Source organism: Merops nubicus, unplaced genomic scaffold, assembly GCF_000691845.1.
Source record: "Merops nubicus isolate BGI_N331 unplaced genomic scaffold, ASM69184v1 scaffold12423, whole genome shotgun sequence".
NCBI lineage: Eukaryota > Metazoa > Chordata > Aves > Coraciiformes > Meropidae > Merops > Merops nubicus.
In genome coordinates this window covers 61,879-74,014 of record NW_008597019.1, presented here as the reverse complement: position 1 = coordinate 74,014, position 12,136 = coordinate 61,879, and the positions used below count along the sequence as shown (strand labels likewise).

Sequence of the window (12,136 nt, the reverse complement as noted above, 5' to 3'; positions counted from 1 at the left end):
GTAACGGAAAGCTCAGACTGCCCACGAGGGGCCTTGTGGGTGTGGCTTGTCATATATAAGCAATTGCAGCGACGCAATAAACGCCATTTGCAGCATCCTTCACATTGAAGCCAGTGTCTGTGATGGTACCCAACGGCAGAGGTTGGGTGGCAGCTATCCCGGGGATCGGGTGTCGGTAATGACAGTGATGTTTTCTGAAACACAGCCCTTCCAGGGGCTGGCAGTGATGGGAACTCCCCCTTGCTTACCTGACTCCATTGCCTCATGACTTAATAAGGTCGAAAATTCCTGGTAGGGTAAAGGCCAGTCTTCTGCACCCCAAAGGCTGTGATGAAAATGTTGAGGATGACTGTGATGAAGATGAGAGCTGTTGCAGCATTGTTGAGTATATTCAGGCGGGGTTGCTTTGCGACATCATTCAGGTTCAAACGAGCTGTGTGATGCAATGAAAAAAGAAAGGGAGATCTGTAGATTGACTCTAAGTTCCCCAGCCCCTGGAAGCCTTCCCTGCCTAGCAAATGTCCATGGTGCCCCTGGGCACTGTGGCTATAGAACTAGGGTAAAAGTCCCAGGAACTTTACAGGGGTTACAGCTTGTCCTAGGACAACATAGGAGGATGGAGCAGAGGAAAACTATCTGTTCTTATGTCATGTCTTTGTTTGCCATGGAGTTGCCATGGCCCTCCAATGGAACAACCCGAAATAGCCAAATTACTGCTGCATGCTAGCCAGGCGTGTGCCACATGACCCTGCCACTGCATGGCCACAGTATATGGCAAGGGAAGGCTGGGTGGTAGCAGGGACAAGGTCAGCGACATTGTCCTCAGGTTGGGAAGCCAGTTCCTCCTTGACACTCAAATGTCATGTATGTGCTGACACAGCCATCAACCCCCTCCTTGCTCCCAGACCAAGAAGTATCTGGGTACAGGAATGGGGTCAGCCCTAACTGATGGGCGTTGATCAGTGCAGATACAGGCATGCCCCAGTTACTGGGGCTGTCTGGCCAATAAGCCATGTGAGTGGCAGCCTTGTGGCTCCCTGCCCACAGCTGTGGTCTCCCTTGCCTTCCTTCTCCTCACAGCTAGTGCCAGCCACCGTGGCCGCCACTGGGAAAGGCTGTGCCATGTGGGACAGGGGAAGGAACACATCACAGGATTTCCCATAGCCTTTGCTCCCATGTGCCAGCCAAGCCATGGGGTGCCCTGGCACACCCTCCCCACGGCACCCTATAAGCGTGCGTGCGCCTTGGTGGCCACCTTACCGGTGATGATGAGGAGAATCCCAATCATCACCTGGAAGAAGAGGGAGATGCTGATGAGCACGATGAGGGTGGCGTAGTACTGGAAGGAAGGCCCCTGCTCCAGCACCGCCTTGAGCTGTGTGACGTTTGCCATGAAGAGTGCCACGTCCAGCATGCTCTCCGCCACACTCTTCTTTGTCGCGTAGTGGTTGATGTTCATCGGCCCGTTGATCTGGAGGTGAGGATTCACGGCCTGGGGAGACAGGAGAAACCACATGAACTGGTACGATTTGTAAGTCGACAGACACGCCCATGTTGAACAGGCTGCTGCCTCCCCATGGGGCTTCTGAAAGAGTCAAAGGTGCATGTTTTAAACATATTGAGAGCACCCAATATCCCTTCACTGTAGCCTTGTGATATTAATAAGCACAAGATACTTGTGGTGATCAAGAACTCAGCAAGGTTAGAAAAATACAGGGCATTTTTGTGGAAAACAAGCTTGTCCGGAGTTACAGTAACGTAGATTACCCAGAGCTAGGGATTTTGCAAGGAATATTGAATTCTATTCCTTTAGGGCACAGACAAGCCTCAAACTTACAGGGGATTAGAGATCTTCTCTTTTGGTCGGGTGTTCAAAGGACTGTCAGCAGCTGGGCTTTGTATCTCCTCCAAACACTTTTTCCTGGCCAGTGTCTTAGATAAGATGCTAGAGCAGATGAGACAATCCACATTTTTGTTTCTGAAACCTGGGGCATTATTTCTCCATCGGGCACTGAAATGCACCAAGATAAGGACTAGGGTCCATCACACCGAGCTTTAACTAATCATTCAGGCACATTTTTTATTGCTGGCAAGAAACAGCTATTTACAAGGAGTAAACCACCTGGTTGCCCTGAACCTAATTGCAAGCTGTAGGTTATTTGGCTGCTTTTAGCCATTCACCTTTTCTCTATCTTTCTTGTTAAGTGAGTTCCTCTGTTGGCTGTCTTGACCCAAATGATGAAAAAAACCAAAAGACAGAAAAGAGGACTGTAGTTTTCAGTTCACCCACAGTGTCATCAGCTGGTGATAAACCACCAGCAAAGGCAACATTTACAAAATATTTGGATATACCTGCAGCAAGCTATGATCCTTTTCCTTAAAAAAAAGAAAAAAGAGAAAGAAAAACAACACTTTGACAATAGCAAAGAGCAGGAACCTTATCCTCCCTCACAGCACTGTCGGAGGGATAACCCTTTAAATCTGGAGATAAGGGCTAGCTGTGGGCCTGAGGTGACCTCAGAGTGGTGGAAGAGATTTCTCCAGGTGTATACTGGAAGTAGGACTGTCTACATCACATGGTAAGTCCTATTTTGGGCTTTCGTACTAGGTAAAGTACAAAATGTAATCTTTCCACCATGCTCTGGGCTTGACACTAGAAAAGAGTTATGGCTAGTGCTTCATGCTGCTGTTTCTGGTCTCCCTGGGTAAAAGTGGCTTTCTCTGTGCTGGGGTGGGAGTGTGAGCCAGCGATCCTGGGAGAGCACTGCATGTGGTTGTGTGACTGACACTGAAATTTGGGCTGATTTTTGGGGCAGGGTTGTGTTCTATATGAGCGAACACCCTCATGTCAGAAAGATGTGTTGTAAAAAAAGTGGTCAGGAAGGACTGTGTTCAGTTTGAACTACTGGTGAAATGTGATTCCTAAGAAGGGACCAGCTTGGGGTAGGAAAGTGCTTTTTGTTTGATTGGTTTGGTTTTTGTTGTTGGGGTTGGTTTTGTTTTGGATTTTTGATAGCTTAAAGCATGTAATTCTTGCAGTTTCTAATAATAAAGTTACTGTGGTTAAGAGGCTCCTTTGCAAAGCCTGTGTTTCTTGCTGTGGAAGTTAGAAGTGAAAAGTTAGTAGAAGAAGAAAGCTAGTAGTGACTCTGAGGCAGTACGTAGGGGTTCAGGACTTCTTAAACATTACTGTCTGGTGTCTGAGGCACAATAGAGGTGTCTCAGGCAAAGGAGGCCAGCAAGAGGTCTGACTGTGGGAGCATGTCTTACAAACCTAGATTTAGGTACTGCCCCCACTCATCTGGCTCATAAGCATGTGATGCTGTTGCAACAGAGTGGCACCCATACTGAGTGGTGCCAGGTTTGAGATTTTGAATCCTTTTGTGTGTTTTCTTCCTTATTCCTGAAGAGTCAGCCCCTCCTCCCTGCAGTGTCACAAGGCTGGGCATTGACAGTTTATCTTCACGTAATGATGGTTGAGTGTGAGAACAAGGACACTGTACAAGGAAGACAGAGCTTTTGTTAAATGAGTGACTAGTACAAAGAGGCTGAGACATCTGTTCCCAGTTGCTTATGTGGAGACAATCAGGAGCTCTTGTTGAGTGAAGACACATCTTCCAACACAACATCTTTTTTGAGCGGCCCCCAACCTCCTTTACCTGGAGCATGAAACAGGGCAGAGTTGCAATGTACTGAGCTATGTGTCCCAGATAATTGGGCAATGAAAACACACAGCCATGTGTTTTAGTGCAGTGGGATGTTCTCCTATTTGGGACATACTACCAGAAGGGACAGCCACCACTCACCGATATGGAGTCGCTGGATCTGGGAAAACCTTGCACTGAGATAAGAAAAACTGGTCCCCGTTTCAAAGTTCTGTCAGCCCAGGCTTAGTAGATACACAGAGGTGGCCAAAAGGTTACTGGATGATGAAAGCTGGACACCAAGCTTTCATGTTGGTAGCAAACGAATCAACCAGTTTGCAGAGGTCCTTAGGAGGTAGGAGTCCTTATGGTGCCAGCTCAAGTTAGAGAAATCAAGCTCCTCTACAGATTTAGCCCTTGTAGAATATTGGCTAGACCAGCAGCTATATATGAAAGCCTGGAGTTTCAAATAACAAGAGGCTTAAATAAAGCAGGAGTCTCCAGAGACACACTGTTTTGATTAACGCAGGAGGATGGCTTTGCATGGGATGCCTGGTGCCAGAGCTGCCACCACCTAGTCACTGCATCCGTGGGGTATGAGCTGCCACTCTCTTTTTTTGAGCTGCCACAATGGATGCACAGCTCTTCAAAGTGACACTTTTTGCTTTGTCTTAAAGTTTAGTTTTGTAAACTGCCGTGGCTCAGGAACCTGACTCACAAGCAGCTCGGGTTTCCATGCAGCAGGACTGCCCAGTCAGCTGTGGGGGTTACGTGGCATCACTGGGGAGATTAAATGATTCTCTTTTGGCAAACAGAGCCCTAAGTCACAGGATGTACCTGAAGGTTCATCAGAGCGATTTATGTCATCAGGCTAGAGCTGGTGTCTTTCCAGTCCCTTTGAAAGTGTTTCCCTTCTTGAGAGGGGGGATTGCTGCCTTTTCTTCTCTGTATTGCATCAAAAAGAAGAACCCTGGATCTGACAGTCAGACACCAAGTCTATCTTTCAAGAGTTGCTGAAGAGCCAGCATATCCACTGGAAAACTGCACTTACAGCCCAAGATGGGAATGTCTCAATACTGCCCACTTTTTAAAGATAGATAAATTAGGACTTGAAATCAAGTACAGCCTGGCTACACAACAGCACTGGCTTAACTGGTGCTGGAGCATGGTTCCCATGCCCCATTTCTGGACGTTTTGGCTTTCTACAAGAGTCAGCTTCTTTGCCTGCAAAGACTACTGACTTCAGTCTGACCACAGGCAAATCCCCTTTCTGCTTCTCTCCATGTCAAAGTGGCACAGCAGTGAAGTTCATTACAGGAGCTCTCTGAGGCACCCATCTACGTTTTACAAGTCCTAGGCTTTGTTCTTACTCAAAGCACACATGCTCCCATCCCTCACCCACCCACTCCACTCACCCCAGATATTTAAATCTCACTTCTTTTGTTATTTTTAATTTTGGTAGGAATTCTTAAAGAAGGATGAATATCATCACAAGCATGGGGTGTTTGTTGTTGTTGGGGTTGTGGGGTTTTTTTTGTTTTGTTTTAGTTGGTGGTTTTTGGTGTGTTGTTTGGTTTCTGTTTGTTTGTTTGTTTTTATTTTCTTTTTCAACTTGATCTCCGATTTTGCTGTAGGTAGCTGGCAGGTCCCAAAGCATGTGAAACCTGGCTCTGGCAGCAGAGGGCATGGTGAGCTCCACAGCTCACTGAAGCTACCTGAAAAATTTCCACTGAAACTAGTTTCCAAGGGAAATCCTTTGAGTTTTATTGTGCATTTATTTTTACAAGAAATAGCTACTATATTCTGGAAACTTTTGGAGGGTGATTATCTAAATATTTCTTTCCAAAGCTTTCAGATTTTGGCCTGAGTGGAGCGCAGAGCTTTGTTAAAGCTACTTGAACCATTTCTACGAAACCTACAGTTGTCCTGTTTTTCAGGACAGAAAAAAAAGAATTGCAGAGCAGATCTAATTGCAAATCTGTGGGTCTGGTGACCCTATCCCCAGGGGAAAAGAGCCTGAAAGAGACAGTGGGACAGCAGGAGTCTCACAAGTATGAGAATGCTAATCCTCTTCATGGGAGTGCTCTGGCAGAGGGAGATGTCTGAAGAGAAACTGTATCATTGGCCATCAATTCCAAGGGAAATGCTGGAGGATGCCAAAGAAAATAGATACATGAATGCACGCCGTGCACTCGGAGGGGTAGGTGCGGAGACACCCATCACAGGGATCCCAGCTGTTAAACAGCCAGCCACACACAGGCATGCACACACGCAGCATCAGGGACCAGGGAAAATCCAGGGTATTTTTCCACAGTATTTGCCAGTTGGCAGCTTTAGAAGTACTTTGTAAACATCAGATTATGGAGGCTAAAGCACACAGAGAGTCATCATCTTGCAAGGTGTGAGAGAAGCACAGCTCCCTTTCTACAGGCAGAAAGTGCAGGGATTAAAGGCTCTGCTCTCAATCAATACTTCTGCTTTTAAGTGCACAGTTATTAGGTACTCTGCTTTTCCAGGGCAGCTCACTCCCTGCAGCTCCTGGCCACTTCCCCTGGGGTGAAGGGAGCCCGTTTTAACGTTTGTGGCCTAGGTGCCGTGCCTGGGCAGAGCCGGCGTCAGCACGGGCCCTGGGAGCAGCCGCGATGACCTGCTCTCTGGCCTGCCCCCCTCCCCGGTGGCTCAGGCTGCCCTTGCAGAACCACTCTTGTCAGCCAGCAGGTGAAGCAGCAGGTCTGTGCACAGCCACACGTGTGCAAGGGGAGGGACGCGCAGGGAAGGCTTCGGTCAATACCGACCGTGTCACCAGCTGTGTAAGTGGCAAAGGCTGTCTCTCTCCCCTGTGGCACAACAGCAAACATCCTGGCTGTGTTCCACAAACAAAAGCGATAGTGAACCTTGTCATGGGTGCTGCAGGCAGAAGGATAACTGAGTGTTCAGGGCCAGCCCCCCACTTCAGCCTCTGTGGAGCCTGTTGGCTAGTCCAGTTGTGCTTAGGGTTTTTTCCTTTTAATATAGCCATCTGCTCTGCTCACTAGGGGTCCTGTTCAGAGCCAAATGATTGTGTTGCCTTCAATTCATATTGGATAAAACCCAGAAAATAAATCAGGAATGTTTTCCTGGTAACTCAGTCTTTCCTCGTGTACAGGATTGGTCATGATGGAGATCTTTCCCTGAGGTGTTCCTGCACTTCTGTGACGGGTCAGTGTAACAGAGGACTCCCACTACTCTTTTGGATGAGAGCTCCCCAGGTGAAAAGTAAATTCCAGGAGCTGAGAGACAGCACATTTTCAGAAGACTAGGAAAATGGTAGGCACAGATTCTGTGTGACTGCTAAGCGCTGTTCATGCTCTCTAGTCTCACCAAACTCCCACTCTTCGTTCACTTTATCTACCTCTTATGTCTCACCTCGCATTTACAAGTAAACTTGGCGAGCTCTCTCGGATGGAGATGTCACCACGGTGCAGCACTTAGGGCCCTTGTCCTTGAGCTAAGGGATGCCAAAGTAGGACACTACTATCACTAAAGGGATGAACATGCAGTTGGGTGAGATTGCCAGCAGTGCCTCTCCAATTTACCCAGCTGAAAGGCTGGCCTCATATTCTCACTACAACTTCCCAAAATGAGGCCATGCAAGAGGCTAACAACAAAACCCTGTGCCATGTATTGCTGAAGGGTTGAAAGTGGCTCAGGAGGCTGGGCAGTCCGCTCGCTGTGGCTGGAGGGGGGAGGAGAGGAGTGGGGTTGAGACACGAGGTGGCAGAGCCCCAGAAGCGCGTCGACGCCTCTCCTTGCCCTTGCCCTCCGGCTGACACGGCGGTTGGCTCTGCTTCAGGGACCTGCTTGTCGCATCAAGCATGCATGCTCTGCTCTCCACTTCTCCCTTCCCACACTGCTTCTTGCCTCTTATTCAACCTGCAGACCCACTCTGCCCCTGTCTGCATCTTCTGTTCAGCTTCTCTTCTATCCTTTCATCCTCTTCTTCTATTATCTCCTTTGCCGTTCTTTTCTCACCCTGTGCTTTTCACCTTGTCCTTCTTTCACCCTTTTTGCTGCTATCAAGCTCTTCTTCTTTGTGCACCTCCTTCCTTGGGTTGCTGTCTTCTTCCCCCTCTTCTGTCTCTTTAGCACTCTGTGCTGCTGTATGGAGAGTTTCTTGAATCCATTCACTCTCAGATGCCACTCACGGCTTCCTGCGCTACAGGGCAACATAAATTATGTATTGCTCAAATAACTGTCTTACCAAATCTATATTAAACTCCCTCGTTAAGTGTATTTATGATACTGAATTGAAGTGATCCAGGAATAGACTGGCAGGCTGCAGGGCTGAGCTGGAAGAGAAGATAATTTTTCTTTTCCAGGTAGCTGGCATGAGGTCAAAGTCATGAGGGCTTTGACACTGGTGGAGGAGCCTTCATCCATAGCTCAGATGCAGTTAGTGGGTTTGGGGACTCAAGAACTGCTTGGCACCAGCAATTACAATGTGCTGATGCATGGTTCCTGATTAACAGAAGCAATTGGGTGTATATGTGAGGGGGGATGGGACAGGATAGCTCTTTGAATGTATGGAATTGGGAGTGCACTCAGAAGGATTAGTGGGAACCATTATCTCCAAAGCCAGGATATACAATTTGGAGTCTATTCAAGTCACTAGTGTTTAGCACCCAGAACTTTTGAGGGTTTTTTGGGGGGTGGGTTTTTTGTTTGTTTGTTTTAGTGGTTTTTTTGGGGGGGAGGAGGGAAGACTAGAAACAGCTTTACAAGACAACATTAAAAGTAGGTTAGCAGAGAAAAAGAGTTATAAAAAATGGAAGAGCAGCCGGGAGGCACAACAGTAACTACTGCATTGTGCTTACAAAGCTAAACACGTTAAGATGAATAAATCCCCAAGCTGGATGGCTTATGGCCCAAAATATTAAGAAAGCTGGGCCTGATCACAGGCTGCTGCCAGATTCAAAGAACAAATGTGTTCATATAAATCATTTTAATACAAAACATTCCTAAAGCAAGGTCCTAAATTTGAACTTCTTCCAAATCTAAGGGTGTTTGCATCCAGTGCTGAGAGGTCAGGTTGATTTCTAAAACTTGAGAGAACATAGTAACAGCTGTACTGGATCAGACCAAATGTCTAACTCCCCTCTGACAGTGGTTTGTAGCAGATGTGTAGGGGGGGAAAAAAAAAAAAAAAGATAAAAAAATCCTAGAATGGGTCAAGCATATAGTAACAGTCCCTTGTGCTCTGTCCACCCAGTGACCTGTAACTCTGCATACAGAACTATCCCAGCCCTAGGATGATGTTGATTTCATGTGAGAAAGACTAAGGTTCATTTGTCATTTGTTGTGTTGCTTAGGGCATCTTATGTGTTGTCACTGGATCTTAGTTTCTCCATCTGTAAAATAATGAAAATGCTCATGTAGGTGATATTTAGGGAGAGAGATAGCCAAGGTCCACTGCAGAAGTGTGATGTGTGCCTGTGTTGTGTATATAATACACACAAAGACTGAATTCATCATGCAGGTGATCAGCACTGAAGCTGATGAAATTAGGTAAGTGATTCTCTTATTCGCAGGGGGCTTTACATCTTGCAGTTTTTCCCCAGGTGAGACTCACTCTAGGGCACTGGAACTCAGGTTCATCTGCAGATTTTGATGTGTGTGTGCCCCTGGTCACCCTCTGAGTGCTCAGGGCTTCCCACAGAAAGGAAGCTGTGAAAGTCTGGGTGGAAGAGGGGCGAACATGACTGAAGTTTTCAACAGGGGCAGAGCTGATGAAATCAAATCATAAAGAGTGAAACTCAGGGGGTTTCATCCTTCTATTATTTATAAGGTCTTTCATCCACAATGTCTTTTTCTTCCATTTTCATAATGCACACTCACAATGTCTTTGTTCTGTAGGTCAGTGTCTATCTCCTATTGCAGTGCTCACAAGTACCTCCAAACAGACCCTGCTGATTTAGCCTCACCTAGGTGCATAGTGTTCTCTTCAAAAACAGCCAGGCTTAGCTTCCTTCTCTGCCAGGAAATTGCTCCAGTCTCTGGATCTAAAAAGGCTGAATCTGCTGATTTTGTTCAGAACTGGCACACTCTGAGTTGTGTCAGTTTGCAGCAGAGCATCTGGCCTCATGCCATCAGGAGAGATAAAAAAATGGTGTTGATCCTAACTTTTGTAAGCTCTTAATCCCTATTGTTTGTATGGGGGGAGGTGTTGTTGTTTTTGTATTTGTTTTGGTTTTTTTTTCCAAGGCTGGCCAAACAAGGTATGGAATACAGAAACTGGTGAGGTAGTAGTAACTTGGGGGTTACAGGGGCAGTTGCTTGTAGTCAGCAATGGACTTCAAGGGTAGGGAAGTCTGCAGAGCAGCACCTCAGTTCTGTGCTAGGCTGCTTGGGAATGTCAGGCTTAGGAACAACATCTGCTGTCCCCAGAAAGATTTTAAACACATTAGGACCGCTCTAACAAATGGCTGCTGCATTTTAACATGAGAAAATGCCAAGTGATGCATGGCTATGGCTGTTCAGATTCAATTAGCGTTAACGCCCTTCCATTAAGCTCTGGCTTGCTGGGCTGCCTCCTGCTTGGGAGCCTGCTGTGCCAAGGAAGGCTGGTACTGCCTCACCAGGGCTGGGGCAACGGGTAGCCTGGAGAGGACATGAAGTGCAGTGCTTGAAAGGAGCATGGCTGTGAGCTCAGCGGTGTGCATGGGAGCACCTCTGAGTACCACTGAGAACATCCGTGGCCTCTCTCCAAGGCTGGCTGGAGAACTGTCATGCTTGTTTGCTGTTAATTTAGTATTGCTTTATGTGGGGTGGATACATTAGCATTTCTGCTTGTAGTTTGGTTATTGTCTGACTGAGGCTATTGCTCCTGTCCTTGGATTGATTATAGCAAGTCATTTAGCTACATTTTACAGGGTTTCACTGCTGCTGTGGCTGAAATGGATAAGAATGGGACTGTGTGGGTAAAGGCACTTCTAGGATTTGGAGAAGTCTGAGCTTGGCTTTAAGGCTCTAAGCTGTTGCTTAACTTCTGACTCTGATTCTTTATAAAAATGGGGATAAAACTATTTTAATTCTCATATGTTAAGAGCTTTCCAGCCGCAGAAAATATGTCTGTCTGTGTGTGTGTGTGTGTGTACAGTAACTAGTACAATGGAGCTCTGGTCTCAGTCAGCCTCTTATCCTAACTCTACTAGAGATAACTTTGAGGAATCTCCTACTTTTTTAAAGTGAATTTTTAATAGGGTTGAATGTTAGCTTGTGTAGAACATTTGTGTGTGTAGCTATTACCCATGTTTTAATGAGTGAACTAACTGAGGAATCAAAAGGCATCACCACAGGTCAGTGAAAGATGGCAGAGTACAGAATGAGTGTCCTGGTTTGGACAACAAACCACAACAATGAGACTGGTGTCCTGCCCTTGAGTCTTTTGCTTTCACTACAAAGCTTCATCTGCCTGACAGTGGTTATAGACAGCTACCAATAACTTGAAGCACTTAATTTTTTCAGGACAAACCCTGCTCTGGCAGGGGGCTTGGACTAGATGATCTTTTGAGGTCCCTTCCAACCCCTATGATTCTATGATTCTGTGAGCATAGCTAATTTCTAAAATACTCAGTGTAGGGCTTTTCCATCTCCTACACTTGCTACATTGACCATTCAAAGTGTATATGCAAGCTTCTTCATTGAGCATAGATTCACTGGCTTAAATTTAATTTTTTCCTCTAAGTGGCAAAGCACTGAGCAGTTTAGGCTTGCATTGCTTAAAAAATGGTCAGTATAAAGCAAGACTGAATCAAGAATGTACTTGAAACAAGTTCCCATTAGGGAAGGCAGCTGTTTTCAACCTGTATCCTGTGGACTGTTGGAGATGCCTGCTTCTTAAGCATCCCCAAAATGCAACTAAGAAAAGTGAGCTCATACGTATATTCAAGAGCTGTCTTGCATATGTAAGTGGTATCTCTGAAATGGTCTGCCACTCTACTGGGAAGCATTTACAAGTTCTGAGTTTTAAAGCAGTGGAAAACACCCAGAGAAATGCCTTAGTGAGGCCTAGAGGTATTCCTTTCTAAGCAGCTAAGGTCAGGCTTGTGCCACTCTGGAGTCTGTAAGCAGGCAGGGTGTTGAGAGCAGTCACTCTTTGCTCCATCCACCTTCTGGAGAAAATCATCACTAGTTCAAGTCACAAAGGAGATGCCTTCTTTGTCTGCAACTGAGCTGTGTCCCACAAGGAGGGGATGCTATTATTGTCCGATTCGAGTGACAGCCAGGCACCTCATCACATTTACGTGTCCTGTTACAATAGGCACAGATAAACTTGCTTAGGGGCACACAGGCAGCCTGCAACAGAAGTAACCCGTGATTTGATCTAGCTTTCTGACAGATGCAGCATCGCCTCCTTCCCTTCAGACTGCAGCTTGCTAAGTCCTTGCCCACTGTTGGAATCACATAAACCCACACTTTGGCTCTTCCTCTCCAATTTTCCTCTTTCATTGTCA

At 46.4% G+C, this 12,136-nt stretch overlaps 1 protein-coding gene across 1 annotated transcript in view; it reads right to left on the bottom strand.

Moving 5' to 3' along the window:
• Positions 1-247: 247 nt before the first annotated feature.
• LOC103769378 (ninjurin-2-like) overlaps positions 248-12,136 on the bottom strand; it is a 46,111-nt gene continuing 34,222 nt past the window's right edge. Inside the window, 2 exon segments of the mRNA XM_008936568.1 lie at positions 248-433; positions 1,261-1,492. Of these exon segments, the coding sequence (XP_008934816.1) occupies positions 270-433; positions 1,261-1,492 (396 nt within the window). The 3' untranslated portion in view covers positions 248-269.